At 43.8% G+C, this 25678-nt stretch overlaps 1 protein-coding gene across 1 annotated transcript in view; it reads right to left on the reverse strand.

Annotated features, from left to right (window-relative positions):
- The window catches only part of LOC126234253 (protein yellow-like), a 140263-nt gene that overhangs the window by 15206 nt on the left and 99379 nt on the right, over positions 1 to 25678 (reverse strand). The window contains exon 3 of the mRNA XM_049942946.1: positions 1074 to 1487. Coding sequence (XP_049798903.1) covers positions 1074 to 1487 — 414 coding nt within the window. The remainder of the gene's footprint in view (positions 1 to 1073; positions 1488 to 25678) is intronic.

The following is a 25678-nucleotide window of genomic DNA, read 5'->3' on the forward strand; positions in this document are numbered from 1 at the left end:
GCGTTTAAGTACATAAGAGAGAAATTACCGAAATTAAGTGATGCAAAAGTTAAGGAAGGTATTTTTATCGGGCCATAAATTCGAGAACTCGTTCAATGAACTGTGGATGAAGCCCGACTAAAATGGAATTACATGCATTCAGCGAAAATAATAGTGCAGGAGAATGGCCAGCTTCTCGCCGAAATCTAGATCTGCACAATAAAATGTAAAAAGGACGACTGGTCACTGCAATCTATAATCTACAAATCAATATAACAGTCGGTGCATGCAACAGCTTTCTGAATGGAAGGTAATCTGAAAAACTAAATTAGTTACTTCAGGGAAAATTTTCGTCCGAATTTTCATAGCCAAATGAAGAGTGGGTAAACGATAAATGTCATATCAAATTGTTCAGTCTTAATGCTGTGTTATCCATGTCGCATCTTTTTAACTCCGTGGCTGTTGCTGATTGTTGGTGAATGACGCCACAAATATTTTGAAACGTTTAATTTTAGTGCCACAACCGGTTTCGGACTACCATGCCCATCTTCAGGTGGCCAACATTTTTCGTTACATAGGTGCTGTGATCAACCACATGTCGTCTGCTCCATACTGCACAAGAGTATTTGAGTATTTAGTGCCTCTTTGTCAGTTGTTTCGCTAGTAAAAATACGCCAGAGTGCCTGCATTTTTTAATATATATTTGAAGGTTGTATGTTTTTCATTGTGTGCCATTTTATTTGTGACGTACCGATGTTCCCTGCTACTTTTTATTACACTTTGACGCAAGATCACTATGTGACTTCCAGTGTTGTGAGAAGCACGTACATGTAATAATGTTACAGGATTCGAAGATGACAGCGCAGGTCTGTCGAAACCGGTAACAGTAATACCAACAATTACTAGCGAGCTTGGCAAACTTGATTCTTCAAGAATAACGTTCAATTGCCCGCAACGATTGGCACAGTGTCAAACATACTCGAAGAATTTTCCTCATTCTTGTTATTATGGAGTGATAATGCGAGTGGTTTGGTTACTGGAATGAGAGTAGGTGAAGGAAGAAGGGGAGGTGGTGAGGGTGGAGGGCGGCCTACCTGGAAGGCGCTGCGGTCGGGGTGCGGCCACATGTAGGACTGGCTGACCCTCCAGGCGGAGTCGCGGCCCGCGTCGTAGACGACGATCCCGGGCGCGGCGCTGTCGCTCATGTAGACGAAGACGTCGTCGCACGAGCGGGAGCCCTCGTCGTCGATGACGAGGTTGGTGAGCAGCGAGCTGGGCCGCAGCAGGTCCTGCGGGAAGGTGACGGAGCGCACGGGCGCGTCGGTGCGCAGGTCGAACACGACCAGCTTGGGCGGGCAGACGCGCGTGAAGGTGCCCAGCGAGTCCATGAGGCCGCTGTCCAGCACCCACAGCCGGTCGCAGCGGTCGGCGCGCGCCCGGTACACCGACACCAGCGTCGAGCAGTTGGGCCGCGACGCCGTCGAGTGCCACGCCCAGCTGGGGTACGCCTGCAAAGCCACACACCCACACTTGCAACAGCTTCTGTCATTAAATCACCACGTGCCGTGGTCGTGTAGGAAGAGAGGACAGCAGTTATATTTCTCCTTAAGTAGAAGCCGTTTTACAAATAAAACAGTTTACTGCGTCAACATTTATTTATTCTCCCACTACGCGTATCGATGGCTCACACTATCATCTTCAGGTGGAGAACTTGGTGCTTACAAGGTGAAAAAAAAAGAATTCGTGAGTAAACAGTAATGAATTACCTTGAAGAAAACGATCTATTTACACACAGTCGGTGAAACACAACTAGCTCTTTACTCGCACGAAGTGTTGAGTGCTATTGATAAGGGATTTCAAATTGATTCCATATTTCTGGATTTCCGGACACTGTACCACACAAGCGGCTCGTACTGAAATTTCGTGCTTACGGAATATCGTCTCAGTTATGTGACTTGTTACGGCGTAAAGTCAGCGCTGCCATTCCTGTCGGGTATCTCCAGAGAAGAGACGGCTGTGAGAACAGGTCAGCCAATCGCACGCAGACCGACCTCCCTCCATGAAATGATAATTAAATCAAGAGCCTAAGCTGTCGACAGGCGTTGATATACATCAACGGGGACAGTTGAAAACGTGTGCCCCGATCGGGATTCGAACCCGGGATCTCCTGCTTACATGGCAGACTCTCTATCCGTCTGATCCACTGAGGGCACAGAGGATAGTGCGGCTGCAGGGATTTATCCCTTGCACGCTACCTTTGAGACCACATTCCCAGCTTAATGTCCACACACTACAATCGTAGTGACCCTGCCCATTACACTCATTACTCGCGGCAGACAATCTTACCGAGTTCCGTAAGAGTTCGGGCAATGCGTGTGCATCCAGCGCAGAAGAAGTAGGTCAATGGCCGGTTAGCCTTAACTATATGAAGATGGTGTCTGTTCTTTCGGACATGCCCCAGGCGAGGCAGCTTAGGGTCTTCATTTAATTATCATTTCATTCTAATGCATTGGTACCTGTTCTTTCGGAGATGTTCAAAAGAACAGATACCATCTTCATATAGACCTCCCTCCAGCACGACAACGCCACACCAGCGGCGCCTAGGTGACGACGACGAGCCCAACTGGTGGCAGCCCACATCGAAAGCAGCTTCAACGTTAGCCACTTCATTAGCCGGCGCATGGTAGCCTCTTCATTAGCAATCTCTACGTAGCACAGTTAGAGATCAGTCGTCACTGCAGTTCAGTTGACAGACTTATGCTAGTACCTGACGCTAGGACCAGGAGTCTTACTTGTATTTCTCTGTTATGAAGAAGGCTGATTATTTTGTATGTCGCCCTTTGCTTGCGATACGTCTATGTAATCGCACTTGTGGATGATCATATATAGAGGAGTACAAGAATTCTCAGATCAAAGTTAAGTACTTGTACTTGTCTTATTGTACGAAAAACTCATTAATAAGAGTTGTTTGATTGTTTGTGTACCGAACAGAGTATGCACGATTCCTAGACACAACATGACTGGATTTGTGATTTCCTGTCAGAAGGGTCACAGTTCGTAGTAACTGGCGGAAAGTTATCGAGTACAACAGAAGTGATTTCTGGCGTTCCCCAAGCTAGTATTATAGACCCTTTGCTGCTCCTTACCTATATAAACGATTTGGGAGATAATCAGACCAGCCGTCTTACGTTGTTTGCGGCTAACGCTGTCGTTTATCGACTAGTAAAGTCATCAAAAGGTCAAACCAAATTGCAAAACGATTTAGAAAAGATATCTGTGTGGTGCGAAAATTTGAAACTGACCCTAAATAACGAGAAATGTGAGGTCATCCACATGAGTGCTAAAAGGAATCCTTTAAATTTCGATTACACGATAAATGAGTCAAATCTAAAGGCCGTAAATTCAACTAAATACCTATGGATTACAATTACGAACAACTTAAATTGGAAGGAACACGTAGAAAACGTCGTGGCGAAGGCTAACCAAAGACTGCGCCTTATTGTCAAGACACTTAGAAAATGTAACAGACCTACTAAGGAGACTGCCTACATTACGTTTGTCCGTCCTCCGCGGTATGGCATACTTACCATATAGCATTGATGGTGTACATCGAGAAAGTTCAGAGAAGGGCAGCACTTTTTTTATCATCGCGAAATAGGGTAGATAGTGTCGCTGATATGTTACAGGATTTGGGTTGGACACCATTAAAATAAACGCCTTTTTCGTTGCGACGGAATCTTCTCACGAAATTTCGATCACCAACTTTCTCTTCCGAATGCGAAAATATTTTGTTAATAGCGACCTACGTAGGGAAAAACGATCACCATAATAAAATAAGGGAAATCACAGCTCGCATGGGAAGATACAGGCGTTCGTTTTTTTCCGCGCGCTATACGAGATTGGAATAATAGAGAATTGTGAAGGTGCGATTCTTGAGTTTCTCACGGCGTATTTGATAATCAAAATATCCACGGGTGTACTGCCGGTCTACAGTGTCCAACGGGCACAATATTTCGGCGATCATACATGTCGCCATCATCAGGTGAACTGACGGACTGAGCTCCTGTGAACGTGCCGGCATGGAGATCCGTACACTATGGCTGCTCAGGGGGAACTGGGTTCGGTCGCGGCGGCGGCCGATTTAAATACCCTCCGCCCGCGGCGCGCTCACTCCGCCGTCCGCGCCCCGCGCCACGGTCGCGCGGTGAAACAGATTGCGACGGCGTCTGAGATGACGTCGGTGTGATGGCTATGTCCGCCGTGGTCGTCACAACTATACATTTGCTCGATTTACTCTTGATTAACCCAATCGCTGGTTCCCAAGCCTTGCTAAGATTATAGCCACAGTCACGGTTTATGAGGTCGTCATTGGTGCGAATTTCGATGGCCTCTCTAACAACGCTGTCCCAGTATCTCGACGTCTGCACCAGAATCCTCGTGCGTTCATACTCCATAGTGTGATTTTCCGACAAACAATGTTCAGCGACCGCCGACTTGCTCGGATACATCAGTCGAGTGTGCCTCTGGTGTTCACGGCATCGATCCTCGACGGTACGCATCGTCTGACCATCAAAGTAACTATTCAATTCTCCACCTGAAATCGACGGTGTGAACCGTCAAAACGCGTAGTTAAGAATTAATAGGTGACTGACGTAGTGAATTCTTTTATTTACTTTATCAGCAGTCGCACCCCACATGATACCATTCCTTATGGACGAAAGATTCAGAAGTCGTTTTGTACCGTGACCTATGATCTCTTGTATTTTACGTTTTGCGCACACATATCCTTGATTGTGACTATTGAAATTTTCCCGGCGTATCGAATATTCCACAAGATTTCGGGATTGCAGCCGGATCTCATCGACTTCTTTCCACGATATTTCGGCTGACAACCTTACAGCCATCTTCAGGCGAGTGTTTGACACTGGGAATGGGTGGATGGTGTAACATGGGCCTAATCAGACTGGGTCCGTCAGGAGTATTCTTTAAGACAATCATCGAAGTTCGACCGACTCTCAGCAACGTCACGACAAGAAGATGTTTTTCGACGCTCTGTGGTAAATTTCACGCATAAGGATTTAGATAACGTGACACTGTCGGTACTTGGGAAAGGTCTGAACTTCGCACCGACACCTAGGACCTTACCTTTAACAGATTTTATTAGTGCTGTTGAAGAAGCTTTCAGGCCTCTATCCAGTGAAGCAGCAGACGAAATCAGGCGGGAAACATGTCGCGCCCTTACGAGAACTCGGCCTCAGAAGTGCAACATTTCTTCAATGGAAAGGGCTGCGCTGCGCAAGTTACGGGAAGATCCTCAGACGGTGGTCCTTCCGGCGGATGAGGGGAATGCTACTGTGCTGTTGCCACGTGATACGTATGATCAGAAGATATATAGTTTGCTGAGTGACACAACGTACATGAAGCTTGATAAAGACCCTACTCGGAAAGTAGAAAGGAAAACGTCAGAGTTGCTAAACTCCTCTTCTCTGCCGCAAGAAGTTGTGAAAAGATTGAGACTTCACAGTTCTGTTCCGCCGAGGTTATATAGTCTTCCAAAGATCCATAAGGATAATGTGCCCTTACGCCCCATAGTGAGCAATGTCGGTGCTCCGACATATGATTTATCTAGTCATTTGGCTTCGCTACTGAGACCTTTTGTTGGCAAATGTACGCACCATATTCGCAACTCTGCGGACTTTATCAATAGACTGAGAACACTACAGCTGAAGGATTCGGACTTGTTAGTAAGTTTCGATGTCGTTTCACTCTTCACGAGGGTCCCTCCTTTGGATTCATTGTCACTTATCGGCAATAAGTTTACGGCCGATATAATGGCGTTGTTTCACCATGCCCTGTCCTCTACTTACTTTCTATTTAATAATGAATATTTTGAGCAACTTGACGGTGTTGCCATGGTCAGTCCTGTGTCCCCTCTGGTAGCAATCTTTTATATGGAAGACTTTGAGGAGAGGGCTCTCGATTCGGCGATGTTGAAACCAACAGTCTTCTGGCGGTACGTGGACGATACCTTTATAGTGTGGCCTCACGGTGAAGAAGAGCTTTCACGGTTTTTACAACATCTGAATTCCATCCACACAAACATTCAGTTTACGATGGAAGTTGAAAAGGATGGGTGCCTACCATTTCTGGACGTCACGGTTAAACGCAGGGTGGATGGGTCATTGGGGCATTCTGTCTATCGAAAACCCACGCATACGGATCTGTACCTGCAGGCGTCAAGTTGTCATCACCCGTCACAAACTATGGGCGTCCTTCGAACGTTGGTGCATAGGGCACATGTCGTGTCTGATAAAGACAGCCTTGCAGACGAATTAGAGCACTTGAAATCGGTATTTCAACATAATGGATATTCTGCACATCAGGTCAGTATTGCTTTAAGGTGGAAAAAACCGTGACCACCCACAAGATCAAGAGGATAAGGAGGTGTTTAAGTCCAGAGCATTTCTCCCATACGTCGGGAACATTTCATCGAAAGTAGGCAGAATTTTAAAGAAACATCGTGTGAAAGCAATCTTCCGGCCACCTACAAAGACTCGTGCTCTTCTGGGCTCAGCCAAGGATGATCTGGGATTACGGAAGGCTGGAATTTATAAAATACCTTGCGAGTGTGGGAAAGCCTACATTGGTCAAACCACACGCACAGTACACGACCGCTGCGTTGAACATGAGCGCCACACTCGTCTTTTACAGCCCAGTAAGTCGGCCATAGCCGAACATTGTATTTCCACAGGACATACTATGGATTATTCGGCCACGAAAATCTTGGCCCCATCGAGATCCTTCTGGGATTCAGTTGTGAAGGAATCCGTGGAAATACGTTTAGCGGAAAATCGCATTAACCGTGATGGCGGCTTTTTATTGAATAAGGCCTGGGACCCATTGATTTCTTTAATTTCAACCAAAAGAAAACTTTTTATAGCTTCTGACATGTCGAGCGATAAGTAATTTTAATTTTAATATTGAAATTTTGCATTTTATTGTTTTGGACACGTCTGCATGCATGTTTTACTTTTTTCACGCACTCGTTTGCGCTCCATAGATGCAGTAATATTGTAGAGGGCCTTGGAATCGACAGGTGGCGCGCATGCTACGGTAACTTGCGCATGCGCGCCTGCGGCACTTTTACGTATAAATACAGCGACTTGCACTAGCAATCTCCAGTGTCAAACACTCGCCTGAAGATGGCTGTAAGGTTGTCAGCCGAAATACCGTGGAAAGAAGTCGATGAGATCCGGCTGCAATCCCGAAATCTTGTGGAATATCCTTGATTAATTTACTGAATCAAACCGTTTTTCTTGTAAGACTGTTTTTATCCGAGGGGTTAATTTTTTATACTTGAGATCAGTTTCGACTTGTTTGTTCTATAAAGTGACCAAAACATAGTCACAAAATCAAAGGACCTGGCGTACCTGTTGCGACAATATGAGGACCGCCCTCTAAGAAGGCTGTATATCACTATGTAATAATTTTCAGGAAGTTCCTTTGGAACTATATACGTATTTAAGCATTGATTATGTATGATCAATGGGTACAGTATTTATTATACAACAGTGACTTGTATTTAGCATATTTTACAAAATTTAGAAAGTTATCTTTATTTTTATGTACCTTTCCGTGAAAGAATACTACGTGTGGTGTAAAAGTACACTGTGGAATACTATCGTATATCAAAAAAATAATGTTCTCTTACAGTGGCAAAAGTTATGTGAAATATTAACAGATTACATTATCTGATATACTGAATTAATACTTTGCATTTATTTAAACTTACCGAAGAAAGACTGATTCTACAGAGGATACGAAACAGTAACTAAGAAAAAGTGAAACAGAGAAAAATAAGCTGAACTGTTCACTCAGAAGTCAAGTTCACAGAAAATTTCCTGTATTCTATATCAAATTATCTATACATTCCAACAATAACCTCATTTTCTATGCCGAAGGAGGAATAAACTCTCTATACAACAAAGTCATTTAGGACTGTCAGAAGACATCAAAAAAGTTGAAAGTATTTTGTATTCTTGCGAAATAGTGGACAGAGTTTCACGAATGCGATACTGATCTGTAGTAACAATAATTAAAACTAAGGCGTTTTTGATTGCAACGTTATCCTCCGACTGCGAAAATATTTCGTTGGCAGCCATGTGCGTACGGAGAAATGATCATTGTAATAAAATAAGAGAAATTAGAGCTCGTGCGGAAAGATTTAAGTGTTCGTTTTTACCGCACGCTGTTAGAGAGTGGAAACGGCAGAGAAATAATGAGAAAGTGGTTCGATAAACCCTCTACTAGGCAGTTAACTGTTAATTGCAGAGTAGTAATGTAGATGTAGATATGGAAAACCTCATAATAGGAATACGGATGTTAACTTAGGGCTGACTTTCTCTTTTGTCTTTAGCAGACAGTGACGTACCCAAAGGTGAATGACATTATGACTAAAACGTAGATACACTGAATGTGGGTCATCTGCATTGATATTTACCCATGTAATTAGTAATTTTAAAGTTTGAGTCACACGTCACAATACTTTCAGGTATACTGACAGCAACAAAGTCAGTCTGGCTCATTTGCATTATAATGAAGGATGTGCTTAAAAAAGCAAATATCAAGGACTTCGATTCATAGGTAATCATGACGTCCATTACTCTTCTTTTTTTTCTGGTTAATGCAAAATTACCGTACCAGGGCAGAAACCTATGTCCCGAAATAATAAATTTTTGCTATGGTATTGTAACATGTTTTGTCAAAGCAAGACGTTGTGCAAAAGTGTCATTGTCGCATTGTTGTTTTGCCCAAACCAAAGGCCAGACCAAATATAATATTCTGGTGTACAACTTTTACGTTATAATGATATACAAGACTCTTGCACGTACCACATTTATTGTAGTTTTTTTTTCAGGTACGTCGTTACCAGCTGCGGAAGTATAAAATCTTCCATCGTTCCTCGTAGTTTTCTTGACGTTCTGCTTCCAGTCTGATTCGATATACAGAGTGTTACAAAAAGGTACGGCCAAACTTTCAGGAAACATTCCTCACACACAAATAAAGAAAAGATGTTATGTGGACATGTGTCCGGAAACGCTTAATTTCCATGTTAGAGCTCATTTTAGTTTCGTCAGTATGTATTGTACTTCCTCGATTCACCGCCAGTTGGCCCAATTGAAGGAAGGTAATGTTGACTTCGATGCTTGTGTTGACACGTGACTCATTGCTCTACAGTACTAGCATCAAGCACATCAGTACGTAGCATCAACAGGTTAGTGTTCATCACGAACGTGGTTTTGCAGTCAGTGCAATGTTTACAAATGCGGAGTTGGCAGATGCCCATTTGATGTATGGATTAGCACGGGGCAATAGCCATGGCGCGGTACGTTTTTATCGAGACAGATTTCCAGAACGAAGGTGTCCCGACAGGAAGACGTCCGAAGCAATTGATCGGCGTCTTAGGGAGCACGGAACATTCCAGCCTATGACTCGCGACTGGGGAAGACCTAGAACGACGAGGACACCTGCAATGGACGAGGCAATTCTTCGTGAAGTTGACGATAGCCATAATGTTAGCGTCAGAGAAGTTGCTGCTGTACAAGGTAACGTTGACCACGTCACTGTATGGAGAGTGCTACGGGAGAACCAGTTGTTTCCGTACCGTGTACAGCGTGTGCAGGCACTATCAGCAGCTGATTGGCCTCCACGGGTACACTTCTGCGAATGGTTCATCCAACAATGTGTCAATCCTCATTTCAATGCAAATGTTTTCTTTACGGATGAGGCTTCATTCCAACGTGATCAAATTGTAAATTTTCACAATCAACATGTGTGGGCTGACGAGAATCCGCACGCAATTGTGCAATCAAGTCATCAACACAGATTTTCTGTGAACGTTTGGGCGCGCATTGTTGGCGATGTCTTGATTGGGCCCCATGTTCTTCCACCTACGCTCAATGGAGCACGATATCACGATTTCATACGGGATACTCTACCTGTGCTGCTAGAACATGTGCCTTTACAAGTACGACACAACATGTGATTCATGCACGATGGAGCTCCTGCACATTTCAGTCGAAGTATTCGTACGCTTCTCAACAACAGTTTCGGTGACCGATGGATTGGTAGAGGCGGATCAATTCCATGGACTCCACGCTCTCCTGACCTCAACCCTCTTGACTATCGTTTATGGGGGCATTTGAAAGCTCTTGTCTACGCAACCCTGGTACCAAGTGTAGAGACTTTTCGTGCTCTTATTGTGGACGGCTGTGATACAATACGCCATTCTCCAGGGCTGCATCAGCGCATCAGGGATTCCACGCGACGGAGGTTGGATGCACGTATCCTCGCTAACGGAGGACATTTTGAACATTTCCTGCACCAAAGTGTTTGAAGTCACGCTGGTACGTTCTGTTGCTGTGTGTTTCCATTCCATGGTTAATGTGATTTGAAGAGAAGTAATAAAATGAGCTCTATCATGGAAAGTAAGCGTTTCCGGACACATGTCCACATAACATATTTTCTTTCTTTGTGTGTGAGGAATGTTTCCTGAAAGTTTGGCCGTACCTTTTTGTAACAACCTGTATTTCCTTTCTTTGCATGTGCCTAACGATACAGTATCCTATCTTTTTCACTGATACACAACGGTCTTCCAGGATGGTCAACTTTAGAACTGCAAACAGCTCAACTTTTAAACATAAAAAAGACATCCGTTGTTATGGTAGCAAGTCCCAGGTGATGCACTACTTTATTGCATCGAAAACTCCATATTGCGGGAACTGTGGTAGGCAACAGTCTTCGAGGGAGGCTTTCAAATTTAATAGTAAATGTTGTATGACTGTTGACTGGTATATCACACAGGGTAGGTTCTGCCACCTTGTCCGAAAAGTATTCACCCTTCGCGCAGGTTATCCTTTTTGCTTGTGGACATGTGGGAGTTCGGTGGTATATGAGTGTTGTGGAGTGTGTGAAGTGTGTATGGTATGGTTCAAATGGCTCTGAGCACTATGGGACTGAACATCTGAGGTCATTAGTCCCCTAGAACTTAGAACTACTTAAACCTAACTAACCTAAGGACCTCACACACATCCATGCCCGAGGCAGGATTCGAACCTGCGACCGTAGCGGTCGCGCGGTTCGTGTATGGTATAGTGTTGTGTTTGTGCTGGATGGATGGTGATGAGAGAAGGGACAGGGTGAAACCCGGTTCTGGCATATTGCATACTCCTCTCGAATAGTATCGAAGGCGTCACGAGGCTTAAGGTCCCCATCCGACGGACGGGTCAAAATCAACAGCGCTGCATGCCCTCACTCCAGGAGTCAATGCGGAGAGGTCTGGAATTTAACCCAGGACATTGGCGCAGAGATTGGTGATGGTGATCAGCAGCTTTACGCCAGCACGTCTCCTCCTCTTACTAGGTAAATAATAGCAGTGAAAATGTCATCCACCTTGGGGATGCGAACCTGCTGACCAATCAGTACAATGCCACAGCTCAGACGTACGTTAGCACTACGGAAGTGTGTATTTTATTCATGTTTTAACTTTAGTTTCGACTGCAATATCAAAGCACTTTTCCGCTGCCAGAGAAGACTTTTTATTTATTTAAATTGATACACTGAAGATCTTATTTTGAAAGCCACTGAAATCAAGAAGTTTGAATTTTTCGTGTTTTTATGCTACTGTATTTACTGCACTGTACATTCATGCACTTAACACTCTTCTGTTTAAGTGCATCCGCCAATCTGTCTCATGTCTTAAATTATAGAGGATCTGTAAACTTTTTTTATATTCAAGGCGTCTTATAGTGCTGTTGTATTTCTTTTTACTGTACCTTATATTCGCGTGGCCACTACATGAAACCAAAGAATGGATATGACTCACCGTAGCTGCTCCCACGTAAGTACATAGCATACTGGTTTCGTACTATTTATTTCTCTGTAAACGAAAAATTATTAGTTTTGAATGTGGGTCATTGGTTAGGAGAGATTTCTGACATCTACAGAATGAGGAAGAAAATATCAAGGTTCGTAAGTGTGCCAGTGATGGTTCTCAAGGGGAGCAGCTTGGTATGTGGATACTATAACGGACGTTATCAGCTATCTTTCCTTACTTCTATGACTAAAATCATTTTCATGTGATGTTTCTGTCAATATTAAGTAAAATGTTTATTGAATGAATTTTATGTAAAATTAAACGTAAATAATTCCTTGTCTCCAAAACATCTTCACTCAACATCACGTGCTTTTGTTCTTAACATTCACGAAGGTTACGTTATAATTATGTAGAGCGAAAACTGGCCATGTGCTTTCTAAACATCACAACACTGTAAGTTCCAACTGTATATTATTTCTGGGCTTCAGCACTTCACTAGATTTAAGACTCATTTTAAATAAACTCCTCAATTCTGTTTTTTCATTATGCCGTCTTGGTGTCTGTAGCGTGTCAGTTTCTGAATCGTTCTGTGAACTTTAGGTAAAATTGTGCGAATTTATAGTGAATATTCTCTCCCTCCCTCCACCCCCCACCTCCCTTCTCTCTCTCTCTCTCTCTCTCTCTCTCTCTCTCTCTCTCTCGTCTGTGCCACTCTTTTCAAGCAACGGGCCAGATCATCATATGCTAAACAGTGTTGGCGTATGGAGTTCTGGTTCCCATGCAAAGCCGGAGAAGCGCGTCCGTATCACGCGAAACACCATGCGCGCAGCAATATGTTGAATTTATGATCGCTAGAACAAAAGCCAACATTTTGGATAAGAGTCCGAGTGCAGTATACAATTTTAATTTGCCAGAAAGTTTCAGGTGGTGAGTATATTGAAAGTGAGAGTTACTGTAGGCTCCCACGAACAACTTTATTGAAAGTGCCAAAAACATGCACAGAAAACGTAGGGAATTAGGTAATGTCTCCTTGTCTCACTTTTTAATGTAAATATAGTCTAGTGAATAATTTATGAAAATCCTGGAGACCACGAAAGTATGACTCATGGCCATGACTTAAATAATCCAGTGCATTATATCACGGTGTTGCTAGTTTAGTATGATAATGAGATGAATTTTCGTCAAAATCGAGAGAAAAAAAGGTAACGTCCGAATATTCTAAATGATTATGAAAGAGATACAAAACATTCCCTTTGTAACATTCTTATTACGATTTCTCTTGCGAATGACATATATCGTACAGCATTACATCACAAAACCTAATGTAGTGTCATTCGCGGCCTCGTATATTAATTTACAAACTGTTTTGCCGCTACTTAAACTGAGGTTTCGAAAGTGGAAACTAGTAATCTGTGATTTGTTATGTCGACCTTGTTCAGGAATGAAATTGCAGCGCACGAGAGCAAAATTGTATACAATCTGAACAACGTAATTACATTCCGAGAGCCGAGAACTCGACCTTTTATGTCTTTGATATCCTATCCCGTGGAAATAATACGCTGCCTACATATTCATGGAGAGTCAGATGCTGGAATAAATTACTAAATCGATTTACGGTATTCTGCAGATAGCTTAAAAGCAGAATCACTTGATTCTTATCGTATGCATGGAAAATTAAAACTTTTAATTAAGTTTTTAAAGCTTATATCTGTGGCCGTAATGGTGATACTTCGGATTACGTATTTAAACATCATGCCTTTTAACTGACTGAAGTCGACACTTATCCTGACATCACTAAAACTGAGTAAAACACATTGAATAATGACAAAGTGCTGCTTTTTGAGAAATGTAAACTATTGTTTTTGTTCTCTGCTTAGATACGTGTATGACACACTCACCTTTACGTCAAGGCCCAAAAAACTGCGTAATAGAAGAGACACTGAACTCATATGCGGGTATAAAGGGTTTCAATCCTTTATTCATCTGTTCCCAGTTAAGCTTTACGAGGTTTGCCTAAATCACTTAAGATTAATATCGAGATAGTTCGTTAGAAGAGATGTCCTTCCTCATCCCATCTCAAACAAATTTCTGCGCCCTCCCCCCTGAGATGTTAGAGAGGAGATTTTAGCCTGTCTCAGAGAGATTCTGCCGCGCAGAGTGACCGCGCGGTTTGCGACGCCTTGTCACGGACTGCGCGGTCCCTCCCGCCGGAGGTTCGACTCCTCCCTCGGACATAGGTGTGTGTGTGTTATTATTAACGTAAGTTAGTTTAACTAGTGTGTAAGTGTAGGGACCGATGGCCCAGTTTGGTCCCTTAGGAATTCACAAACATTTTAACATTTGATAGTGACTGTCTCAGCTTATACACTACTGGCCATTAAAATCGCTACACCACGAAGATAACATGCTGCAGACGCGAAATTTAACCGACACGAAGAAGATGCTGTGACATGCAAGTGATTAGCTTTTCAGAGCATTCACACAAGGTTGGGGCTGGTGGCGACACCTACAACGTGCTGACATGAAGAAGGTTCCCAACCGAGGCAGGAGTGGCCGAGCGGTTCTAGGCGCTACAGTCTGGAACCGCGCGACCGCTACGGTTGCAGGTTCGAATCCGGCCTCGGGCATGGATGTGTGTGATGTCTTTAGGTTAGTTAGGTTTAAGTAGTTCTAAGTTCTAGGGGACTGATTACCTCAGATGTTAGGTCCCATAGTGCTCAGAGCCATTTGAACCATTTTTTTTTCCAACCGATTTCTCATACACATACAGCAGTTAACCGGTGTTGCCCGGTGAAACGTTGTTGTGATGCCTCGTGTAAGGAGGAGAAATGCGTACCATCACGTTTCCGACTTTGATAAAGTTCGGATTGTAGCCTATCGCGATTGCAGTTTATCGTATCGCGCCATTGCTGCTCGCGTTGGTCAACATCCAATGACTGTTAACAGCAATCGGTGGGTTCAGGAGGGTAATACGGAACGCCGTGCTGGATCCCAACGGCCTCGTATCACTAGCAGTCGAGATGACAGGCATCTTATCCGCATGGCTGTAACGGATCGTGCAGCCACGTCTCGATCCCTGAAACAATAGATGGGGACGTTTGCAAGACAACAACCAACTGCACAAACAGTTCGACGATGTTTGCAGCCGCATGGACTATCAGCTTGGAGACCATGGCTGCGGTTACCCTTGACGCTGCATCACAGACAGGACAGCCTGCGATGGTGTACTCGACGACGAACCTGGGTGCACGAATGGCAAAACGTCATTTTTTCGGATGAATCCAGGTTCTGTTTACAGCATCATGATGGTCGCATCCGTGTTTGGCGACATCGCGGTGAACGTACATTGGAAGCGGGTATTCGTGATACTGGCGTATCACCCGGCGTGATGGTATGGGGTGCCACTGGTTACACATCTCGGTCACCTCTTGTTCGCATTGACGGCACTTTGAACAGTGGACGTTACATGTCAGATGTGTTACGACCCGTGGCTCTAACATTCATTCGATCCCTGCGAAACCCTACATTTCAGCAGGAAAATGCACGACCGCATGTTGCAGGTCCTGTACGGGCCTTTCTGGATACAGAAAATGTTCGACTGCTGCCCTGGCCAGCACATTCTCCAGATCTCTCACCAACTGAAAACGTCTGGACAATGGTGGCCGAGCAACTGGCTCGTCACAATACACCAGTCGCTACTCTTGATGAACTGTGGTATCGTGTTGAAACTGCATGGGCAGCTGTATCTGTACACGTCATCCAAGCTCTGTTTGACTCAATGCCCAGGCGTACCAAGGCCATTATTACGGCCATAGGTGGTTGTTCTGGGTACTGATGTCTCAGGATGTATGCAACCAAATTGCGTGAAAATGTAATCAAAAAAATGGTTCAAAAGGCTCTGAGCACTATGGGACTTAACTTCTGAGGTCATCAGTCGCCTAGAACTTAGAACTAATTAAAGCTAACTAACCTAAGGACATCACACAGATCCATGCCCGAGGCAGGATTCGAATCTGCGACCGTAGTGGTCGCTCGGTTCCAGACTGTAGCGCCTAGAACCACCCTGCCACTCCGGCCGGCCAAAATGTAATCACATGTCAGTTCTAGTATATTATATTTGTCCAATGAATACCGTTTATCATCTGCATTTCTTCTTGCTGTAGCAATTTTAATGCCCAGTAGCCAATTTCGCGCGATGAACCGTCTATTAATGCTAACCATTCGCTGTTCAGTATTTACATAACTATTTAAACTCTGCTTTAAAATCTGCTAATTGGTAATGTAGTTATATCTTATATCTTTTTATATACTCTATTCTTCGTTATGGTTCAAATGGCTCTGAGCACTATGGGAGTTAACATCTGTGGTCATCAGTCCCCTAGAACGCAGAACTACTTAAACCTAACTAACCTAAGGACATCACACATATCCATGCCCGAGGCAGGATTCGAACCTGCGACCGTAGCGGTCGCACGGTTCCACACTGTAGCGCCTAGAACCGCTCGGCTACCGAGGCCGGCTCTTCGTTATGTATATGACATTCTCACATTTACGTCAAGAATCGGTGTGTTAACGTTTACCTGTGCTCCTTGCTCCACTTACCCTAGCTCTCATCATTGCTCTACAATTGTATCTTAAGTAAGGAATCACACACCATTCCGTTTTCATTTCATACTGAAGCATGTATCAAGTTTTAAGAACGACAATAGTAAGTATGTCAAATCTGACCTCAGAGGTAGTTTCTGAATGTATGCGAAAAACTATAACATACATTTGTTTTCCGATATAATCAAACACATAAAAGCAAGGAGTTGCAAGATTTAGATTAAAAGTAAGTGCAGTTAACTGCAAATTAAACCTGAATATACAACACGGGAAACGTGCTAGCTAAAACAATTTTTTTTATTGCACAGAACAGCTACTGCGCTCAAAGTGCACTCTACAGAAATGTGGCGTTGGTGAAGGTAGAAATACATTACGTCAATTGATGATGGATGAAAACCTGAAGACATATTAGTATAAATAAAGTTTTACATAAAGTAGCTTGTTGCTGTATTTCTTCAAGTATCGGGTGTATTTAGTTGTGGACTTTGGTTTTGTTTGGAATTGTCTGAGGAAGAAAGGACGCAGAATGGGGCTTAAGGCGTTGACGGCGTCGTTGTCGTTATGAAAATCACTGTTTCGGAATGGTGAAGAGAGTTGTCTGTGCGCTTCCCAAAGGGAACATCCCAGAACTGGTGTTAAGTGACTAAAGAAAATATCGGAAAACATAAATCTGAATTGCTTGTGGTGAATTCAACTGTACTCAGGTGTATCGCTCGGTTTGAAGTGTATTGTATTTAGAATGTGTTTGAAATATTAAGAAATGTGAGTACAAGTGACCGTAAGTTTGTGCGATTCTGTGTGTGTGTTTGTTAGTAGTAAGCCATTAAGTACACTACTGGCCATTAAAATTGCTACACGACGAAGATGACGTGCTACAGACGCGAGATTTAACCGACAGGAAGAAGATGCTGTGATATACAAATGATTAGCTTTTCAGAGCATTCACACCTACAACGTGCTGACATGAGGAAAGTTTCCAACCGATTTCTCATACACAAACAGCAGTTGACCGGCGTTGCCTGGTCAAACGTTGTTGTGATGCCTCGTGTAAAATGATAAAGGTCGGATTGTAGCCTATCACGATTGCGGTTTATCGAATCGCGACATTGCTACTCGCGTTGGTCGAGATCCAATAACTGTTAGCCGAATATGGAATGCGTAGGTTCAGGAGGGTAATACGGAACGCCGTGCTAAATCCCAGCGGCCTCGTATCACTAGCAGTCGAGATGACAGGCATCTTACCCGCATGGCTGTAATGGATCGTGCAGCCACGTCTCAATCCCTGAGTCAACAGACAGGGACGTTTGCAAGACAACAACCATCTGCACGAACAGTTCGACGACGTTTGCAGCAGCATGGACTATCAGCTCGGAGACCATGGCTGCGGTTACCCTTGACGCTGCATCACAGACAGGAGAGCCTGCGGTGGTGTACTCGACGACGAACCTGGGTGCACGAATGGCAAAACGTCATTTTTTCGCATGAGTCCAGGTTCTGTTTACAGCATTATGATGGTCGCATCCGTGTTTGGCGACATCGCGGTGAACACACATTGGAAGCTTGTATTCGTCATCGCCATACTGGCGTTATCACGTGGCGTGAAGGTATGGGGAGCCATTGGTTACACGTCTCGGTCACCTCTTGTTCGCATTGACGGCACTTTGAACAGTGGACGTTACATGTCAAATGTGTTACGACCCGTGGCTCTACCCTTCATTCGATCCCTGCGAAACCCTACATTTCAGCAGGATTATGCATGAAAGAATGTTGCAGGTCATGTACGGGCCTTTCTGGATACAGAAAATGTTCGACTGCTGCCCTGGCCAGCACATTCTACAGATCTATCACCAATTGAAAACTTCTGGTCAATGGTGGCCGAGCAACTAGCTCGTCACAATACGCCAGTCACTACTCTTGATGAACTGTGGTATCATGTTGAAGCTACATGGGCAGCTGTACATGTATACGCCATCCAAGCTCTGTTTGACTCAATGCCCAGGCGTATCAAGGCCGTTATTACGGCCAGAGGTGGTTGTTCTGGGTACTGATTTCTCAGGATCTATGCACCCAAATTGCGTGAAAATGTAATCACATGTCAGTTCCAGTATAATATATTTGTCCAATGAATACCTGTTTATCATCTGCATTTTTTCTTGGTGTAGCAATTTTAATGGCCAGTAGTGTGTTTATGACGTATTCGAGCCCCTGGTGCAAAAACTCTCTGTGTCTGAAATGGTGCGCGTCCTATATACAAGTGTTTTTAGTACCCCATTCCTCTGCGGATGGTGGTGGAAGTTCTCTGCAGGAAATTACAGGTCAGTGTGCGTTTTATTCCGCTACACCCCTTGGCCCAGGGTGGCATCGGCTCCTCTCTCGACCATGACGTCGATCTCCGTTACGAATCTCATGTTGGGACGTTTAGAGTTCAAATGTCCGTGGAAGTCAAGGAGTTCGTCCGTTCCATGGGGCCAAATGACGAGCGTGTCGACCACATAACGGAAAAAACACGAGGGTTTCCGTTTGGATGACACCAGGGCTCCTCTTCGAAGTACTCCATAAACAAATTCGCGACAAGATGCGAGAGAGGGGTGCCCATTACGACTAGTTCCGTTTGTTCGTAGTATTCTCTACAAAACAGAAAAGACGTGGAGATCAAGACATGCTTGTAAAGGTGGGTGGCCTTCTCGTCAAATTCCTGCCCAACAAGCTCTACTGACGCTCTTATAGGTACCTATTTTAACTATTTATACTCATTCCTTCTGCACTAATGAGGCATGAGCGCTGGCAGCTGGTCGGAACTACAACGTTGAACGAGACATCTGGCTACTCATTATTTCAGTACAAAAAGTAAATATCTGGTTCAAATGGCTCTGAGCACTATGGGACTTAACTGCAGAGGGCATCAGTCCCCTAGAACTTAGAACTACGTAAACCTAACGAACCTAAGGACGTCACACACATCCATGCCCGAGGCAGGATTCGAACCTGCGACCGTAGTGGTCTCGCGGTTCCAGACTGTAGCGCCTAGAACCGCTCAGCCACCCCGGCCGGCAGTAAATATTTCAGAATATTTTTGGAGACGGTAGTACAGTCTTATTCGAATAAAACGTTTCGTACATGTATCCAGTTTCTATTGGTTACATAGATACATGTTGTTGTGGACATGTCTTCATTTCACGTGTTGGTACTTCAGATACTGTGGGTTTATTTAACGAGTGTCATTTTTGATTTGAAGGTCAAGTTGTGAAGCTGTGCTTGGATGTTCATACTAGAAGTCCTCAACTGTAATTGTGAACTGTCGACAAATTATAAAGTTGCGATTAAGGATGCCGCACGTATTTATAGCTGTGGGGTGTGCCGATATAGTGTTTCTGTAAGAGTTATGTCGTGGCAACGCTGACGCTGCTTGCAGAGAATTCCATAAATGAGTTTCTAACAGCACAGTGAGAGTTTCAAGAGCATTTACTCGTGTTTTCACTAAACTGCGTGAGATTGGCGCATTGCGCAGCGGTAATAGCTGTTCTGTAGACGCAAATGAAGAGGGAAGTGGAAGCCATCATTCAGTTGCTAGAAAGTAGTCCTCTAGCAAACATGCGCAGAATTTATACATGCTTCGGTGTTGCATATTTAAGAACGTTGCGGACACTACATATGCACGATCTCTGTCTTTATGTTTACTGTAAATCTCCGAGAAGGAGGCAAAGGTAGACATTAACTGAAGTAGCCGCTTTCTCTCGTGACGGTATTAATAACATTTGCAACTCCCATCGGCTGTAAACTCAACCTACGAATTGATCGTTTGGATTTTGAATAGTGCTGCCCTCATAAAAGAAGGCCTGAACGACTTCAGAGGAGTTACACGTGATGTTGTCCAGAGAATTTGAAAGTATATTGTGAGCCGTGGCGTGGTCGACCTTGCTCCAGCTCTGATCGGGGTTCGATATCTCGCGTTAAATCGCAGCTCGGACATTAGAGAAACTCTAGCGTGGCTACTCTTAAACGACTCGGACGTTGGCGCTAGAGAGAAGACAGGCAGTCGAAGGAAGAAGACAGGGACGGACAAAGTGTGTGTGTGTGTGTGTGTGTGTGTGTGTGTGTGTATGTGTGTGTGTGTGTGTGTGTGGATGGGTGGGTGGGTGGGCGTATTTGAGACAGAGGGAGAGAGAGAGACCGCAGAGTGACTGCTTGCTTCCTCGCTTTGATAAGAAGTTGAGCCATAGTGCAACTTGCTGTGTTCTGCAGAGCAGCTGTGTGTAGTGTCGTGTGTGGACGGCCGTTGTATGTGCCAGTCGGCTCCTGCCAAACAGATGAGATTGCGTAGTCTCCCAGTGTCTGACAGTGGCGCTTGTTAGCTTACACCAGTTCCACGACTAGATGGCACATTCAGTAAAGCAGTTACTGTTTGCTTCCCATTGAAGACATCGTTCCGGAGATAGCTTGTGGAGAAACCTATTGGTCGCTGTGTGTGCAACACGTTCAGCGTTACGGGGGGTTTACAGTGTGGCCAACTTACACTGAAAAGCCAAAGAAACTGGTGCACCTGCCTAATATCGTTTAGGGCCCACACGCACGCAGAACACGACGTGGCATGCACAAGACTAGTGTCCTGAAATAGTGTTGGAATCGTCCAAGTCCGTCGGAATGCACAATGGACATGAATGGATGTATGCGAATTTGCGGAAGGGTTGCACTTCTGTCGCGTCGAACGAGTCTCTTCAATCGTCGTTGGTCCCGTTCCGTCAGGATCTTTTTGCGTCCGAAACGATGTCGGAGATTTGATGTTTTACAGGATTCCTCATGTTCATGGTACACTCGTGAAATAGTAGTACAGGAAAATCCCCACTTCATCGCTTCTTCGGAAATTCTGTGTACCATAGCTCGTGCGCCGACTATAATACCACCTTCAAGCTCACTTAAATCTTGACAGCCTACTATTGTAGCAGCATTAACCGAACTAACAACTCCACTGGACATTTGTGGTCTTATATAGGTGTTGCCGACCGCAGCGCCGAATTCTGACTGTTTACGTATCTCTGTATTTAAATACGCATGCGTATACCCGTTTCTTTGGCACTTGAGAATTGTGTTCCAGCACCATGGGTAGTTTAAATTCCTTGCACCAGGTAACTAGGTGCTGTGTTTGTTTTCAATGTTTAAATTTGTCGTTTGGTTGAGGACTTCACTTGTCTAGCTCCTTCTCTAGCAAAGTAACATCTTTGGTTAAAATACAAGCATTCTCTTTAAAACTACGCCAAACACCGATATTATTAAGGGCCAACATATTTCATTCACGTTGCTTGGTTATTGTAAGTGTTTAACAGTTGTTGTGCAGTAGGAGCTATTACTACTGTTTGTGGGTACTGTATCCATTGAAGGACAAACTAACAACCATAGAAGTCGCGTGTACGACCGGTATCAGCCGACCGCCCAAACTAAAGTGAATCTGCCATGTAAACGAAGTTCTTTTAGAAACGAGGCGCTTGATGTTCACGGATTGTTGGATAGACTGGCCTACTTGCCATTTCATTGCTTACACTTCGATCGATTTAATTTGTTCAAAATTGTAAATATGTGTTTTCTTAAAATTTATTGTAAGTTATACCCAAATCAGTTATAGAACTGATGATAAGAGATTTGAAAGATTTAAAGTTGATGTTTCAACCTATTGTAAAGTGAATTAAATTTGTCGAGATTGTTTTTGATGGTCTTGCGTAAATACAATTTCAGACTACCATGGTTTTTCAAGTAAAAGAAAACTTTGCCTAGTGCCCAATAGATGCCTTTAATTGTGTTTTGAAATTACTAGCTTTGGGTATTTAATAAAACAAATAGGTTTCTTTTAAACAGTGCTCAACATTTCTTGTCCCAGCACCTCTCCTACTCCGCAAGCTTGGAACGACCCGTTTGGCAAAAATTAGTATTTTTCTGATTCAGACTGTGTGGAATAATTTTAATGATAATACTTTTCTAAAGTAGTGTACCACATTGAAGGCGGAGCAGGAATTTATGAAAATCAAGATGGAATTTATTCATAACATGTAAGGTTTCACGGCCGGCGTCTTCATTAATTAAAACTTCCGGGCTGAATTGCCATGGTCCATATATAAAACTTCTTCTCCTTCCTGACGTGTTTCGTTGCCTACTGCAGGCAACATCTTCTGAGGTGAGTCAGCGATTGGCTGCTAGGCGCTGCAGTTCCCGCTTGTATAGAGCGCTTAGATGGCGCCACCACTCATCACGTGCTCTTGACTTTAAAACTATTAACGAATGATTAAAATTAGATAAGTATGGCGGGTCGTCTTTGCACCAACGTAGTGACAGTCGATTACCTGTAATCGAGAGAGATGGCACTAGCCAGAGATAGTTTTAAAGTCGAAAGCACGTGACGAGTGGTGGCGCCATCTAAGCGCTCTATATAAGCGAGAACTCCAGCGTCTAGCAGCCAGTCGCCGACTCACCTCGGAAGATGTTGCCCGTAATAGGCAACGAAACGTCAGGAAGGAGAAGAAGTTTCATATGTAGACCACGGCAGTTCAGCCCGGAAGTTTTAATTAATGGAAATAAATGTAAAAGTTGTGTGACTAGGGTCTCCCGTCGGCTAGACCGATCGCCAGGTGCAAGTCTTTCGATTTGACGCCACTTCGGCGACTTGCGCGTCGATGCGGATGAAATGACGATGATTAGGACAACACAACACCCAGCCCTGAGCGGAGAAAATCTCCGACCCGGCTGGGAATCGAACCCGGGCCCTTAGGATTGACATTCTGTCGCGCTGACCACTCAGCTACCGGGGGCGGACAATTAATGGAATTTAATCATTTGCCGTTTCTTAACATTTTCTATGAGTATTTGTTTGGCTCAAATTCTAACTGCTGTATCTCAGTGACCAATAAAAATTGAGGACATATTGTATGTAATGTTTTACTTGAATTACTCTAGCTTCCCACCTCCTAAAATATTTACTGTGTCTCTTCAAGATCTCTGCATATCATATCAATAGTCAACTTAGGCTCCACAGACTGAAGTCCTGCAACAGCAGAACATCAGCAGAGTTTCCTGGTATCGTTACACAGTGCTTTTGACAGTGATTCTGTAAGGAAATTTTGAAATAAATCTCCAAAATCTTCTTAAGAAAACATTGTAAAATTTTTTGGTTGAAAATGAATGAAAATTCTTCAGGAACCGCTTAATTATAAGACGTTCCATTATTAGGCAACACAAATGATTTGACACCGTTATAGATGCATCTTGTGAAAATAACTTTTCACTTCATTGGGATATAGAGAATGCACGTCGAAGCTGCAAATCGATAATTGCGTAACCTCTATAAAGGATGACCATCGAGTTGCTGAATTCGGAATACAATAACGTAGGACGAACGTCAAAAGTATTAAGAGCTCGGGTTGCGTTAAGAAAACCAAAGCTGCATTATTATTATAGAGTCAGGGTCTAACTCGTTATCAAACGTGGTTGTAAATTCCAGTTCCCATTAAAAGAGCCGGTCGCGGTGGCCGAGCGGTTGTAGGCGCTTCAGTCCGGAACCACGCAGTTGCTGCGGTCGCAGTTCGAATCCTGCCTCGGGAATGTATGTGTGTGATGTCCTTAGATTAGTTAGGTTTAAGTAGTTCTAAGTTCTAGGGGACTGATGACCTCAGATGTTAAGTCCTATAGTGCTTAGAGACATCTGAACCCATTAAAAGAGGAGTTCATTTAGCATATACAACGTCCCCGTCACGTGATCTGCATGAACTATGATTTTGTCCACCTGATGGAGACATTATCCCTGTTGACTGCACTCTTCTTTTATGGGAACTGCAATTTAGGATGACGTTTAATAAGGATTCAACGTTTTTACTCAGAGTGTAATATAAAACAGCATCGGGTTTTTTAACGCCGAATGAGTTTTGACGCTTTCGACGTCGACCTTAAGGAGTATAATTCCGAATTTAGCCATTAGATGATCAACCTATTAAGAGGTTAAGCAATTTTCGGTTTGCAACTTCAGCGTTGGGACTTCGTACATTTCCTCTAGCGTTATGATGTGAGATGTTATTATTACCTGAAGGTGCATTATAATGTGGGCAACGGCCTTGCCGCAGTGGTTATACCGGTTCCCGTGTGATCACCGAAGTTAAGCGCTGTCGGGAGTGGTCGGCAGTTGGATGGGTGACCATCCAGGCCGCATGCGCTGTTGCCATTTTTCGGGTTGCACTCGGCCTCGTGATGCCAATTGAGGAGCTACTCGACCGATTAGTAGCGGCTTCGGTCAAGAATACCATCATAACGCCCCTCCTTTCCGCATCCTCCACTGAGGATGACACGGCGGTCGGATGGTCCCGGTAGGCCACTCGTGGCCTGATGACGGAGTGCATTATAATGGCATGTAAATGGTTGTGTTGCCCAATAACAGATTATCTTTACAGCTAATGCGCTCCTGAAGATATATAAGGCGATACCACCATCGGCATCATTGATTCTCTTCAGTATGGATGCACAATAGGTTCGAACTCTTACGCGAGTAATGAAGATAATGGACAAGGGGTACTTCGTATAGCTCAGTGGCTGTCAGCAAGATAGGTCAGCGGGCTGGTTGCACGTCGTCAAAAAATAAATAAAATAAAATAATAAAAAAGTACTGAAATAAATATTCAACGATCAACTTGAACAATGTTAAAAAATTTATCGGCTCAACCACTTTAAAAGGTTTGAAAATGTTAGCCACTTTTTGCGAAATATCACCGAAATATGGTATTGTGACTCTCGTAATATTATTTGCGGTATTATTCCGTGCATTCGCGCGCTGCTTCTGTCGTATTAATTTATTGACAACGTTTTACCTTTCAAAGTTGATACCCCTTTTCAGACCAATAACACGCTGCGATTTAAACTAAGAAATGATTTACAGCATGAAAGCGATAAATATGAGCGAGCTGGGGTCTATAAAATTCAGCGTAACACTTGCAAGGCAAGCTATGTAGACCTAACTGGTAGGTCCTTTAAAGTACGTTACAAAGAACATAGCGATGCTTTCCGGTTTAATAATTTCGAAAAGTCAGCTGTAGCCACGCATATTTGGGAAACGGGACACCCCATATTGGGAATTGATCAGTATCTCGTTATTTTACATAGACAGGACAAAGGCAAAAAGCTGGATCTACTAGAACAGCTGGAAATTACGATAGATAGCGTGGATAACCAGAACACACTGAATGAACAGCT

Source organism: Schistocerca nitens, chromosome 2 (assembly GCF_023898315.1).
Source record: "Schistocerca nitens isolate TAMUIC-IGC-003100 chromosome 2, iqSchNite1.1, whole genome shotgun sequence".
Lineage (NCBI taxonomy): Eukaryota > Metazoa > Arthropoda > Insecta > Orthoptera > Acrididae > Schistocerca > Schistocerca nitens.